Genomic DNA, 15457 nt, shown 5'->3' with positions numbered 1-15457 from the left:
TTCAGTTGTGCATGCCTGGTGTGTCAGCATGCTAGTACATACATCTCATGTTCAGCAGTGGTGGAAAACTCCACCCATAGGAGGAGATCCCTAAAGGTAACTTCAGGACAACTGAGAGGTTTCTATACAGCTCAAGAGGTCCTAGCTCCAATCTGACCCAAACTGGCATATGGAAGGGGCTATCAGGCAGGACACTCCTGGCAAGGGACTGTCAGGCCAAACACTTAGTGGGCATCTCCATGGCTGGAACTCTTGGTTCTGCAAAACAAAACACAGTCCTTCCCTAATTTTTTCCCTCCCTTTCTTCTTTCCTTTTGGTAGCTTTCCGCCGTCTTATTTGCGTAACTTCCCATTGCATCCTCGCTAACAGGTAGAGGCCAGAGATGCTGCTAAGCCTGCTGCAGTGCATAAGACATCCTTGCATAATATAGAATCAGCTTGTCTAAAATGTCAGTAGTGCCAAGGTCTGGAAACCCGGCTCGAGGGGAAGAGAATGAAGAGACGGTGACAGAAGAAACAGCAGCCACAGAAGCAGAAGGAACAATGCCTAGAGCCCTGAGGGGCAGATAGGCTGGCAAGTTTGAGCAATAGCAGGGAGCTTTCTGACTCCTACACAGGAGAGGGCAAGAGAGGGAGATGAGAACAGGAGGTCAGTAGGGGAAGAGGTCATGTAGAGCTTTGTAGAGGCTTATAAGGAATTGGGCTTTCATCTCTGTGAAATGGAAGGCCACAGAAAGGATTTGAGCAGAGGTGCAGCCTGCCCTCACGTCCCTCTGGCTGCTGAGTAGAGCACGTGCCACAGGGGGGCGCCATTGGTGGTAGCCTCGATTATTGTGGGTTTCCTGGTGAAAGACGATGGTGGTTGGGGCTCAAGAGGAACTTGGTACAGGTGGTTTGATGTTGTCGGATTGGGGGCATATTCTGAAGGGAGAGTCAACACTAAGCATGTAGGAATTTGAGAAAGGAACAAAGTGTAATCATGGTTTTGGGTCTGAACAATTAGAAGGCAGGTTGGCATTCACTGAAATGGTATGGCGTGCCGATTTGGGAGGCTGGGGAAGTCAAGAGTTGGTTTTTCAACGTATTCGCTTTCAGCTGCTTATTTAGTATCCCCACAGAATACCTGAGGTAAGTGAGCATATGTAGGCATGAGCGTGGGGTCAAGGGAGAGGACTGTCTAGAGGTTTAGATTTGAGTCATCGGCATATGGATTGCAGGTGAAGTCCAGAGAGAGGATGTGGTCATCACAAGAGTGATGGTGGGTACTCTTGTCCCAAGGATGATAACCTACATGGAGTGGGTTCCAGAAAGAGCGGGAGGGGAGGAATTGGAGAACCCACTAGCGTAGGAAAGTGTTTGGAGGTGATTTCTTCCAAAGAGGCACAGAAAAATTGGTGGTAACTGGACATTCAGGGCCAAGGGGGTGGGGTGGGGGTTGGTGGCAGGAGATCTGTAGCATCTTGGTATGTGGGTGGAATGACCTGTTAGGTAGTAGAACTTGCTGCAGGAGACAGAGGGGGGGTACTTCTGGTATAGGGGTCACGGAACATTCACAGTTTGGCCATAGTGACTGGTGAGAAGAGTCAGCAAATCAGGAGACCTCTAGACATTAAATGAAATAAAGATTCTGAAGAAGCAGAACGATTACTTTGTAGTGCAATTGTCCTAGGACCTTTCCTAAGGAAGGTAAGGTTTGAGCTTGGCTTTGAAGAGGTCGTACTCATCAGGCCATAAGTTTACTTCATTTTATGTTGAGTTTTTATGTTTCAAGTTCACTTTACCTGCCATATGCCAGGATTCCAACACGAAGGTTTTCCATTTTTCTTGCAGCTTTTTTGTTGAGAAATAAAATAGTGCTCATTTTAACACTCAAAAGAACACCTAATAAGAAGTTCTCTTTCCTCTCCTACCCACTTAAGCCCCCATGTTGCATCACCACTCCCTCATATCAGGGAGATCATATGATAGTTGTCTTTCTCCGCTTGACTTATTTCACTAAGCATGATACGCTCTAGTTCCATCCATGTTGTCGCAAATGGCAAGATTTCATTTCTTTTGATGGCTGCATAGTATTCCATTGTGTATATATACCACATCTTCTTGATCCATTCATCTGTTGATGGACACAGATGGGATAGGGAGGGAGACAAACCATAAGTGACTCTTAATCTCACGAAACAAACTGTGGGTTGCTGGGGGGAGGGGGGTTGGGAGAAGGGGGGTAGGGTTATGGACATTGGGGAGGGTATGTGCTTTTGGGTAAATTGGAAGGGGAGATGAACCATGAGAGACTATGGACTCTGAAAAACAATCTGAGGGGTTTGAAGTGGCGGGGGGGTGGGAGGTTGGGGTACCAGGTGGTGGGTATTATAGAGGGCACAGCTTGCATGGAGCACTGGGTGTGGTGAAAAAATAATGAATACTGTTTTTCTGAAAATAAATAAATTGGAAAAAAAAAAAAAGAAAAACATAGCTTATCTAGCTCATAAAAAAAAAAGAAGTTCTCTTTCCTCTGAGTAACCTTTTCCTTTTCTTTCCCTCCTAACTTCAGGAACAGACTCTAGCCCTTAGGAAAGAAGGGATTGGAGTTGTTCTGGATTCTGAACTGCCCCATTTGATTGGCATTGATGATGACCTTCTGAGTACTGGAATCATCTTATATCACCTGAAGGTAGAAACTGCTTAAGTGAGACATACAATTTCGTGTTCAGTTTCCTCTTCAGACACTAGCAAGGTTTATTTAATACTCTAGGTGTGTGAACACAGCTATTACATTAGAGAATACACTACAAATCTTTGAGCCCTTTGGGAATTTTCATCAGTTCACTGGTGTTCCGTGGAATTAGAAGTCCCCATGTTTATGGAGTTCTAAAGCTAAATGAAGATCCATTCACTTTGCCTTCCACTTTGTAGAATCAGTGAGAAGGGAGGTAAGGAACAAAAAGGGAGACAGACCAAGGAAGGAAATTTGCAACCACCTGGAACTGGGATTTGCTACATGTCGTTTTCTGGTCCCTTGGGTTAATTGTAAAGCGTGTCTCCTGCCTACATTATTGGGCCTGGTCCCAAACAGGCTGTTTGTGTAAGAGAACAGAATTAACCATGTTAGTATCAGCAGTTACCTCTGTAACCTTGACTTAATATCCTTTCTCTGATCCATGACTTAAGATGAGAACAGTATTACATTTGTGCTTTGTAGCCAGGAAGGACCCCTGGCCCGCGGTGCAGGGGGGCGGTTGCCAGAAAGGATTAGGAACACCATCAGTGGGATTACCGGCATGGACAGATTATTGATACATGCCAACCTATGATTTTGCCTTAAGCCTCAGGGTAGGAGCCAACCCATGACTGTGCCTTCTTAAGCCTTGGGAGCTGTGTGGCCCTTTCCTGGACAGTGTGGGGTATGGTCACAGAGCCTCAATGAACCTTCAATGCATTGGCGGCTGTGGCCGGCCCAGGACACTGCTCAGCCTGTTGACCACCAGCTTGCTTGGGTTTAAGTGAAAAGTAGAGAAATAGACCACTCCTCATGTTCTTCTTAATAAATTTTACTTGACTTTTCTTCCTAGGAAGGACAGACATATGTTGGTAGAGAAGATGCTTCAACAGAACAAGATATTGGTGAGAATCTTTATAATTCCCTCTTCCCAGTGATTTTTAAAAAGCATTTAATAAAGAATTTTCTTTTGAATGACATTAAAGTCATTAGGGGAAAAAAAAAAACCTCTTTCTCAAATACAGTATTGATCAGTATGTGCATTTCTGTAATTTTGAACTCAATTCAAACAAGTGACACAGAACAATTAATTTAATGAATTAAGTAGAACTACACATCCCCCCCCATATATATTCTGTATTCTGTCACAACTTCAAAGAGTAATTTAAATTGTTGTCAGATAGTGATGGAAATATGCCAACAAACACAGAAAGCTTTCTTTCTTTTCAGAGAAAAGAAGAAAGGTAGCATCTTCTCTCTGAAGATGAGATAAAGGTATCTGTTTTTGGAATCAAACACAGATACCAAAAGGTATCAGATGCCTTCATGGGAAGGATGTAGACACTTAGCTGTATAGTGGTGATGGGGAGTAGGAATACACACGTGCACACGTATGGAGGTGTGACTTGTGGGTTTCCTGAAAGTCTTTGCTGAGGCATGCAGATGACTCCTGATTCAACCCTGGAGCAGGGTGAGGTCTTGTTAGGCTTTGAAAGCATAACTTAGGGACCACTGCAGTGGTGGTGGGTGGTGTGTGTGTGTGTGTGTGTGAGAGAGAGAGAAGGTGGGCATTGGCAGGTGAAGAATTCTGTCCTCTCAGCTGTTTCTAGAATTGCTGGCATTCGACTTGCTCTCCTGCCAAGTGTAAGCTATTCATCAAGCCAAAGCTAGCATAGTTCTACATGCTGTACTATTTGCTGCAAAACCAGGTCCCAGAAGTCCTCGGCTTCAGCTGTTCTTGAGTAGAACTAGGTGTCAAGCCTCTTCTTCTGATCATTAAGTTGTGTGTTTGACCTTTGGGGTTGCTGTAAATGATGATGAGTGATAAGAAAACATGTTTTCTGTGCACAGGAAAGTTCAGTAGTACAGCTCTGTGGGGAGCAGCGGGAGCTACTGGATTTGTGCTTCTGAGAAGCTGGCCTAAAGCTGTGCCTAAAATCGTGTAGGTTTATTTGAACAGGCATTCATATCCCTGTCTGGTCACTCAGCAAGCGAGAATAACTCAGGATAGTCCTACTAGATTAGGTACACGTTAGTAGCCTCGTGCTCTGAGAGGTCACGTGCTCTCAGATTTGGCACAGGCTGTGGCAGTGTGCATCCCAGCACAGCTTGGAGGCTTCCTTAGGCCTTCCAAGATCGATGCCAGGCCAAGGTCACCTTTGGTTTCTGCTCCTGGAGTGCAGCGTCTGTAAGTGTGCAAGTTATAACAAGTCCTTGACCCACGGGGTTCTTTTGTTGTTTCTGTCTTACTGTGACCTTTGGGTGGCTGGTGGGGAAAATTTATTCAACATCTGAGTGACACAGTGATTTTCAAGAAGACAAATTACTCAACTATTTTCTCTCTGAAGATGAGATAAATTAGCATGTGAGAACTTATTTCCTTACACAGGTGATGTCCAGACACTTGGAGGTAACCTTCAGAGGATACCTTCAGTTCTGTCAGTTGATGCCATGAACTCTTGAAATTCACTTTTCTCACCAAACATAAATGTTCATTTCACAATATTTACATGAAAGGGGAAGAGTATTCAATTATGGAGAAATACATAAAGGTTGGGAATCATTGCACTAGATGACAAAGAAAACATCCTATTTCTTTTATGTCTTTCCAACTTAGTTCTTCATGGCCTCGACTTGGAGAGTGAGCACTGCATCTTTGAAAATGTTGGGGGAACGGTGACTCTGATACCCCTGAGCGGGTCTCAGTGCTCTGTGAATGGCGTTCAGATCATGGAGGCCACACACCTAAATCAAGGTATCTGTTTTTTTAGTTTTCAGAGTTCTGTGCATATGTCATTGCTCTAGAATGAGTTGGCTACATAATGGGGGCACTTGTGCATCTTGGAATTAATTGCTGATCAGTTATAAAAAAGATGAAGACTGTTTGCTTCATTATGCTGTTTTCTGTTTTGCTGGGGGACTTCTTTCTAATTCCAGTTGTCTTATTGAATTAAACTTGTACATAGTTGTCTTAAAAGTTACCACTGTTACAGAAACATGACTTGAAAGGATTTTTTTTAAGTTAAAAAAGCACCTTTAAATGCAAAAACCTTAACACTGTGCCTGATGTTAATAACTTTATTTATTACCCTATTTATATACTTTTGTGAATAGCTGTAATTATAACATACATACAGGATCTGGTATCGTGTCTTTTTTTGTTCTTTTGAAATTGATTTCAGTTTTCTAGGAAATCTGCAGGTGTGGTACAAGGAACTTTTTAATTTCAAAAGCATTTGAAAGTTGATTGCTAACACAGTGCCCTGCCACCCCTGAATACTTCTGTGTTCATTTCCCTTAAACAATAGCATTCTCCTTTGTAATTACAATATAAGCATCCAAATTAAGAAAATAACCCCGGTATACTGGTATACTCCTGCCATCTGATTCTCAGACACCCTTTGAGTTGTTGTCCTTTGTCCAGCAATGTCCGGTGTGGGTCCAGGATTCAGTCTGGCATCATATGTTGTATTTGATTGCCACACCTTTCTTGTCTCTTTCAGTCTGGAAGAGTCCCTTTGTTTTTCCCTGACTTTTAGGACTTTGGCAGGTGAAATATGTTGTAAAATGTCCCTTTGCATAAACGTGGCATCTGTCCAATGCTTCCTCAAGGTGACACTTAATACTGTGCATTCTTGACAGGAATATCAGAGAAGTGATGCCCTGTTTTTCTCACATTGTTACTGAGTAGTTACTCACTTTGGTCGTTTGATTAAAATGGAGCTTGCCAGTCTTCTTCACTGTGAAGCTCCCCTTTAGGATCTCCTTTTTTTTTAAGAAAGATATTGGGAAGGATATTGACATCATAAACATTCCATTCTTTATCCTACTTTCACCCACTGGTTTTAGAATCCACGGATTTTGAGGGTTGTTGTTGTCTGGTTTAATTATTATTCAGATGGTTGCCAACCGGTAATTTTTCTTCCTTCTACATTTATTAGTTGGATTTTTACTGTAAGAAAGAGCTTTCTCTTCTTGCCTTTTATTTATTTAAATCAACAGGGTCATATGGCTTGCTATATTGCTTGGTAGGTTTTGGTCTAGTTCCATCATTATTTATTTCGGGTCCTAACATAGTTCCATCATTATTTATTTCGATACCCAAATTGTCCCAGATCTGATGAATGGGAATCCCTCCAAGCTCACTTCTGCGTCCCTATGGCTTGTCCTAATCATCTGTGAGCCCTTCCTGACTTTCTGACACAGTAGGATATTCCAGGCTTATCTTCATGCTTTCCTGGAATCAGTCAGTTTTCCAAGGAGCCTTGGTTCATTTCAGTGGAGAGTGGGATTTAGAAACTAAGATCTAGGGGGAGGAGTCAAGATGGCGGAGAAGTAGCAGGCTGAGACTACCTCAGCTAGCAGGAGATCAGCTAGAGAGCTTATCTAAAGATTGCAAACACCTGCAAATCCATCGGCAGATCGAAGAGAAGAAGAACAGCAATTCTAGAAACAGAAAAACAACCACTTTCTGAAAGGTAGGACTGGCGGAGAAGTGAATCCAAAGCGAGGGGAAGATAGACCACAGGGGGAGGGGCTGGCTCCCGGCAAGCGGCGGAGCAGCGGAGCACAAAATCAGGACTTTTAAAAGTCTGCTCCGCTGAGGGACATCGCTCCGGAGGCTAAACCGGGGCGAAGCCCACACGGGGTCGGCGTGACCTCAGGTCCCGTGGGGTCACAGAAGGATTGGGGGTGTCTGAGTGTCGCAGAGCTTGCGGATATTGGAACGGGAAAGCCGGCTGCAGAGACAGAGCCGACAGTAAGCTCGCAGCTCGGAGTTGCCTTGAACCGGCCGCAGGCTCGGTGAGCTCGGAGCGCGGCGGGAGGTTAGGCAGACGCGAGTTACTAGGAGCTGTTCGCTGAGGGCGCACAGGGGAGCGGGGCCCCAGGGTCTCGGCTCCTCCGGGCCGGAGACCAGGAGGCCGCCATTTGTGTTCCCGTCCTCCGGAACTCTACGGAAAGCGCTCAGGGAACAAAAGCTCCTGAAAGCAAAGCCGAGCAGATCACTCAGCCCGGCCCCTGGTAAGGGCGGTGTAATTCCGCCTGGGGCAAAGACACTTGAGAATCACTACAACAGGCCCCTCCCCCAGAAGATCAACAGGAAATCCAGGCAAGACCAAGTTCACCTACCAAGGAGTGCAGTTTCAATACCAAGGAGAGAGCAGCAGAATTCCAGAGGAGGAGAAAACAAACCACAGAACTCATGGCTTTCTGCCTGTGATTTTTTAGTCTTGCAGTTAATTTAATTTTTTTCTTTTTCATTTTTTTTTCACTTCTTCTGCTAAAAATTTTTATAACTTTTACCCTTTTCTTTTTTAACGTTTTTTAACTAGATTATCTAATATATATATATTTTTTCTTTTTAATACTTTTCTTCATTCATTTTCTTTTTTTTTAATTCTTTTTTTTTCTTTTTTTTCTTTCTTTCTTTTTGAACCCCTTTTTATCCCCAAATCAGAAGAGATCCTAATCTCTTCAATCTTTTTTTTTCTTAATTCTTTTTTAAATTCTTGATTGAATTTTTAATTCAATCTCTTTTTTTTAATTCTTTTTTTATTTTTTTTCTTTCTTTCTTTCTTTTTGAACCTCTTTTTATCCCCAAATCAGAAGAGATCCCAATCAGAAGAGATTGGGAGATCCCAATCAAAGGAGATCCCAATCAGAGGAGATCCCTCACCCAATCGTGAGGGAGGAGAAATCCCCCCTCACGATTTGGGATCTCTTCTGATTTGGTTAAAGCATATTTTCCTGGGATTGTTGCCACCCTTTTAGTATTTTACTTGCTCCTTCATATACTCTTAGCTGGACAAAATGACAAGGCGGAAAAATTCACAACAAAAAAAAGAACAAGAGGCAGTACCAAAGGCTAGGGACCTAATCAATACAGACATTGGTAATATGTCAGATCTAGAGTTCAAAATGACAGTTCTCAAGGTTATAGCCGGGCTTGAAAAAGGCATGGAAGATATTAGAGAAACCCTCTCCAGAGATATAAAAGCCCTTTCTGGAGAAATAAAAGAACTAAAATACAACCAAGTTGAAATCAAAAAAGCTATTAATGAAGTTCAATCAAAAATGGAGGCTCTCACTGCTAGGATAAATGAGGCAGAAGAAAGAATTAGCGATATAGAAGACCAAATGACAGAGAATAAAGAAGCTGAGCAAAAGAGGGACAAACAGCTACTGGACCATGAGGAGAGAATTCGAGAGATAAGTGACACCATAAGACGAAACAACATTAGAATAATTGGGATTCCAGAAGAAGAAGAAAGAGAGAGGGGAGCAGAAGGTATACTGGAGAGAATTATTGGGGAGAATTTCCCCAATATGGCAAAGGGAACGAGCATCAAAATTCAGGAGGTTCAGAGAACGCCCCTCAAAATCAATAAGAATAGGCCCACACCCCGTCACCTAATAGTAAAATTTACAAGCCTTAGTGACAAAGAGCAAATCCTGAAAGCAGCCCGGGAAAAGAAGTCTGTAACATACAATGGTAAAAGTATTAGATTGGCAGCTGACTTATCCACAGAGACCTGGCAGGCCAGAAAGACCTGGCATGACATTTTCAGAGCACTAAACGAGAAAAACATGCAGCCAAGAACACTATATCCAGCTAGGCTATCATTGAAAATAGAAGGAGAGATTAAAAGCTTCCAGGACAAACAAAAACTGAAAGAATTTGCAAACACCAAACCAGCTCTACAGGAAATACTGAAAGGGGTCCTCTAAGCAAAGAGAGAGCCTACAAGTGGTAGATCAGAAAGGAACAGCGACAATATACAGTAACAGTCACCTTACAGGCAATACAATGGCACTAAAATCATATCTCTCAATAGTTACCCTGAATGTTAATGGGCTAAATGCCCCAATCAAAAGACACAGGGTATCAGAATGGATAAAAAAACAAAACCCATCTATATGTTGCCTCCAAGAAACCCATTTTAAACCCGAAGACACCTCCAGATTTAAAGTGAGGGGGAGGAAAAGAATTTACCATGGTAATGGACATCAGAAAAAAGCAGGAGTGGCAATCCTTATATCAGATCACTTAGATTTTAAGCCAAAGACTATAATAAGAGATGAGGAAGGACACTATATCATACTCAAAGGGTCTGTCCAACAAGAAGATCTAACAATTTTAAATATCTATGCCCCCAATGTGGGAGCAGCCAACTATATAAACCAATTAATAACAAAATCAAAGAAACACATCAACAATAATACAATAATAGTAGGGGACTTTAACACTCCCCTCACTGAAATGGACAGATCATCCAAGCAAAAGATGAACAGGGAAATAAAGGCCTTAAATTATACACTGGATGAGATGGACATCACAGATATATTCAGAACATTTCATCCCAAAGCAACAGAATACACATTCTTCTCTAGTGCACATGGAACATTCTCCAGAATAGATCACATCCTCGGTCCTAAATCAGGACTCAACCAGTATCAAAAGATTGGGATCATTCCCTGCATATTTTCAGACCACAATGCTCTGAAGCTAGAACTCAACCACAAGAGGAAGTCTGGAAAGAACACAAATACATGGAGACTAAACAGCATCCTTCTAAAGAATGAATGGGTCAACCGGGAAATTAAAGAAGAATTGAAAAAAATCATGGAAACAAATGATAATGAAAATACAACGGTTCAAAATCTGTGGGACACAACAAAGGCAGTCCTGAGAGGAAAATATATAGCGGTACAAGCCTTTCTCAAGAAACAAGAAAGGTCTCAGGTACACAACCTAACCCTACACCTAAAGGAGCTGGAGAAAGAACAAGAAAGAAACCCTAAGCCCAGCAGGAGAAGAGAAATCATAAAGATCAGAGCAGAAATCAATGAAATAGAAACCAAAAAAACAATAGAACAAATCAACCAAACTAGGAGCTGGTTCTTTGAAAGAATTAATAAAATTGATAAACCCTTGGCCAGACTTATCAAAAAGAAAAGAGAAAGGACCCAAATAAATAAAATCATGAATGAAAGAGGAGAAATCACAACTAACACCAAAGAAATACAAACTATTATAAGAACATACTATGAGCAACTCTACGCCAACAAATTTGACAATCTGGAAGAAATGGATGCATTCCTAGAAACATATAAACTACCAAAATTGAACCAGGAAGAAATAGAAAGCCTGAACAGACCCATAACCAGTAAGGAGATTGAAACAGTCATCAAAAATCTCCAAACAAACAAAAGCCCAGGGCCAGATGGCTTCCCAGGGGAATTCTACCAAACATTTAAAGAAGAACTAATTCCTATTCTCCTGAAACTGTTCCAAAAAATAGAAATGGAAGGAAAACTCCCAAACTCATTTTATGAGGCCAGCATCACCTTGATCCCAAAACCAGACAAGGATCCCATCAAAAAAGAGAGCTATAGACCAATATCCTTGATGAACACAGATGCAAAAATTCTCACCAAAATACTAGCCAATAGGATTCAACAGTACATTAAAAGGATTATTCACCACGACCAAGTGGGATTTATTCCAGGGCTGCAAGATTGGTTCAACATCCGCAAATCAGTCAATGTGATACAACACATCAATAAAAGAAAGAACAAGAACCATATGATACTCTCAATAGATGCTGAAAAAGCATTTGACAAAGTACAGCATCCCTTCCTGATCAAAACCCTTCAAAGTGTAGGGATAGAGGGCACATACCTCAATATCATCAAAGCCATCTATGAAAAACCAACTGCAAATATCATTCTCAATGGAGAAAAACTGAAAGCTTTTCCACTAAGGTCAGGAACACGGCAGGGATGTCCATTATCACCACTGCTATTCAACATAGTACTAGAAGTCCTAGCCTCAGCAATCAGACAACAAAAGGAAATTAAAGGCATCCAAATCGGCAAAGAAAAAGTCAAATTATCACTCTTCGCAGATGATATGATACTCTATGTGGAAAACCCAAAAGACTCCACTCCAAAACTGCTAGAACTTGTACAGGAATTCAGTAAAGTGTCAGGATATAAGATCAATGCACAGAAATCAGTTGCATTTCTCTACACCAACAACAAGACAGAAGAAAGAGAAATTAAGGAGTCAATCCCATTTACAATTGCACCCCAAACCATAAGATACCTAGGAATAAACCTAACCAAAGAGGCTAAGAATCTATACTCAGAAAACTATAAAGTACTCATGAAAGAAATTGAGGAAGACACAAAGAAATGGAAAAATGTTCCATGCTCCTGGATTGGAAGAATAAATATTGTGAAAATGTCTATGCTACCTAAAGCAATCTACACATTTAATGCAATTCCTATCAAAGTACCATCCATCTTTTTCAAAGAAACGGAACAAATAATTTTAAAATTTATATGGAACCAGAAAAGACCTCGAATAGCCAAAGGGATATTGAAAAAGAAAGCCAAAGTTGGTGGCATCACAATTCCAGACTTCAAGCTTTATTACAAAGCTGTCATCATCAAGACAGCATGGTACTGGCACAAAAACAGACACATAGACCAATGGAACAGAATAGAGAGCCCAGAAATAGACCCTCAACTCTATGGTCAACTAATCTTTGACAAAGCAGGAAAGAATGTCCAATGGAAAAAAGACAGCCTCTTCAATAAATGGTGTTGGGAAAATTGGACAGCCATGTGCAGAAAAATGAAATTGGACCATTTCCTTACACCACACACAAAAATAGATTCAAAATGGATTAAGGACCTCAATGTGAGAAAGGAATCCATCAAAATCCTTGAGGAGAACACAGGCAGCAACCTCTTCGACCTCAGCCGCAGCAACATCTTCCTAGGAACATCGCCAAAGGCAAGGGAAGCAAGGGCAAAAATGAACTTTTGGGATTTCATCAAAATCAAAAGCTTTTGCACAGCAAAGGAAACAGTTAACAAAACCAAAAGACAACTGACAGAATGGGAGAAGATATTTGCAAATGACATATCAGATAAAGGACTAGTGTCCAAAATCTATAAAGAACTTAACAAACTCAACACCCAAAGAACAAATAATCCAATCAAGAAATGGGCAGAGGACATGAACAGACATTTCTGCAAAGAAGACATCCAGATGGCCAACAGACACATGAAAAAGTGCTCCATATCACTCGGCATCAGGGAAATACAAATCAAAACCACAATGAGATATCACCTCACACCAGTCAGAATGGCTAAAATCAACAAGTCAGGAAATGACAGATGCTGGCGAGGATGCGGAGAAAGGGGAACCCTCCTACACTGTTGGTGGGAATGCAAGCTGGTGCAACCCCTCTGGAAAACAGCATGGAGGTTCCTCAAAATGTTGAAAATAGAACTGCCCTATGACCCAGCAATTGCACTACTGGGAATTTACCCTAAAGATACAAACGTAGTGATCCAAAGGGGCACGTGCACCCGAATGTTTATAGCAGCAATGTCCACAATAGCCAAACTATGGAAAGAACCTAGATGTCCATCAACAGATGAATGGATCAAGAAGATGTGGTATATATACACAATGGAATACTATGCAGCCATCAAAAGAAACGAAATCTTGCCATTTGCGACAACATGGATGGAACTAGAGCGTATCATGCTTAGCGAAATAAGTCAAGCGGAGAAAGACAACTATCATATGATCTCCCTAATATGAGGGAGTGGTGATGCAACATGGGGGCTTAAGCGGGTAGGAGAAGAATCCATGAAACAAGATGGGATAGGGAGGGAGACAAACCATAAGTGACTCTTAATCTCACGAAACAAACTGTGGGTTGCTGGGGGGAGGGGGGTTGGGAGAAGGGGGGTAGGGTTATGGACATTGGGGAGGGTATTTGCTTTGGGGTAAATTGGAAGAGGAGATGAACCATGAGAGACTATGGACTCTGAAAAACAATCTGAGGGGTTTGAAGTGGTGGGGGGGTGGGAGGTTGGGGTACCAGGTGGTGGGTATTATAGAGGGCACAGCTTGCATGGAGCACTGGGTGTGGTGAAAAAATAATGAATACTGTTTTTCTGAAAATAAATAAATTGGAAAAAAAATGTAAAAAAGAAAAAAAAGAAACTAAGATCTAGGCACTTGGTGTGCTCCTGGCTGTTGTAGTGTTCCTGTTCCCAGGCCCTATTGGCCAACAGAGTTAGGGGAAGTGTGGGTCTCTGTGTGTATGCATAACACATACAACTATATTTATGTCTGTATCAATTTCAGTATTTCAGTACCTATACGGCTGACCAGGTGTTCATACCAGTACCTCTAATTCCAACCCAATGCATTCTTTCTAGTTTTTTCCTTTTTCCTATTTGTAGCTCTCGTTTCTGCTAGTGATGAACCTGACTTCCATTATGTAACCAGTATTCTGTCACTTCTGTCCCCTCCTCATTAGGGACCTAATGGTTCAGGCTGTGATATCCCATGCTGGGGCAACAGTGTCCTCACTCTTTCCTCCCATTCCCTTGCTCATGCCTATTTTGCTCAACCCTGCCTAATGGCTTTTATACTGAATCATGTAAGAAGGAGGGAAAGAAAGAAGTTGACTTATCTTGAGCCCTTTCTTGGTATATTATACATAATCTCTATATTAACAGTTTTTCATCATTATATGCCATAATGTATCTGCTGTGACATAGAAATTGGGCAGATGGAGGAAACTGGACAGATGGAAAGCATATAGTTCATTGGTGCTAGCAAAGTCATGGGCAGAATTAGTTGCAAGGAGTTATCTCAGAAATGAAGGGCATGTAACTTGGACCAGGATGATCACGTTTTTTAGGAGGAGTATAGAATCCATTGAAGACATTCTAAAAAAAAAAAAACCAAAAACACCACCCATGCACCCACCACCGACTAATCCACACATCCACTGATCTCCACCTGTTCTTGTACTCTTATTATGTTTTAGTCTTAGGGTAAGCTGAACTTGGGAAACATTTAAGTGCCCTGGAGCTGGCCAGCAGTACCGGGTGAGTAGCCCAAACCAGGGACACAGTGAGTGCCCAATGACGGTTACCAAAGCATTTTTTTTCCTGCATTTTTGCAACCCGGACAAGGACTCTGTCAGTATGGGATGGGAGTAGCTGGTTCTTGCCGGACAGCAGAGTAATAGTCATGGTAAGAGCCCAGAAAGTGACTGTAATTGAGTGGTAGACAGGAGGTCAGTACATAGGACTTTTCAGTGGTCGTCTCTGCTTGTGAACACACAGACCAGACCACCTGTTCGTTCCCTCTTAGGACCTCAGGTGGAGGTCCTGCTGCCATTCTCTAGGCAGCAGGAGAGGTGAGAGATGTGTCCCCTTGTCCAGTAAAGATCTCTGTATGCAGAGAAGGTTGACCTTATTATGATCACTCTGTGTTGTTATGAGGGGCTTGTATTGGTTTTCAGTATCATTGTTAAGGTATGGGTAGAACTTTGGAATTCATTTTGAAAGATTTAATTGTTTACTCCATCTGGGGTTGACCTAATTTAGTTTTTTTCCATATTGGCATATCATTTATTAGAACTTTACTCTATCCTATATTGACCTCTCTTTTCAAGAAACTTACTTTATCAGAAATGAACGCTGAGACATAGCATCATGTCTATTTCTTGGCTTTCCACTTTGTTCCAGTGCTGTTTTTCTGCTTTTGTACCAGTATCACACAATTTTAATGCTTGTTGTATTATAATATGCTTTTATTTATATTCTTATCTGTGTGTTTTTTTGCTATCCATGCCTATTATTTTTTTTCAAAGAAATTTTTAGAATCTTTTTATTTTTGTGCTAATGTATCTTTTC

At 41.7% G+C, this 15457-nt stretch overlaps 1 protein-coding gene across 4 annotated transcripts in view; it reads left to right on the top strand.

Annotated features, from left to right (window-relative positions):
* KIF16B (kinesin family member 16B) overlaps positions 1 to 15457 on the top strand; it is a 290601-nt gene that overhangs the window by 137944 nt on the left and 137200 nt on the right. For all 4 annotated transcript variants that reach the window (XR_006386154.1, XM_044263478.1, XM_044263477.1 and 1 more), the window contains exons 13-15: positions 2552 to 2671; positions 3570 to 3621; positions 5334 to 5471. Coding sequence is in view for 3 of the 4 variants with exons in the window: in XM_044263478.1 (XP_044119413.1) it covers positions 2552 to 2671; positions 3570 to 3621; positions 5334 to 5471 (310 nt within the window). In the remaining variant the exon portion in view is untranslated. The remainder of the gene's footprint in view (positions 1 to 2551; positions 2672 to 3569; positions 3622 to 5333; positions 5472 to 15457) is intronic.

Source organism: Neovison vison, chromosome 8 (genome assembly GCF_020171115.1).
Source record: "Neovison vison isolate M4711 chromosome 8, ASM_NN_V1, whole genome shotgun sequence".
NCBI classification, from domain to species: domain Eukaryota; kingdom Metazoa; phylum Chordata; class Mammalia; order Carnivora; family Mustelidae; genus Neogale; species Neogale vison.
Note: the sequence above shows the minus strand (reverse complement) of the source record. Positions and strands in the feature narration are given on the sequence as shown.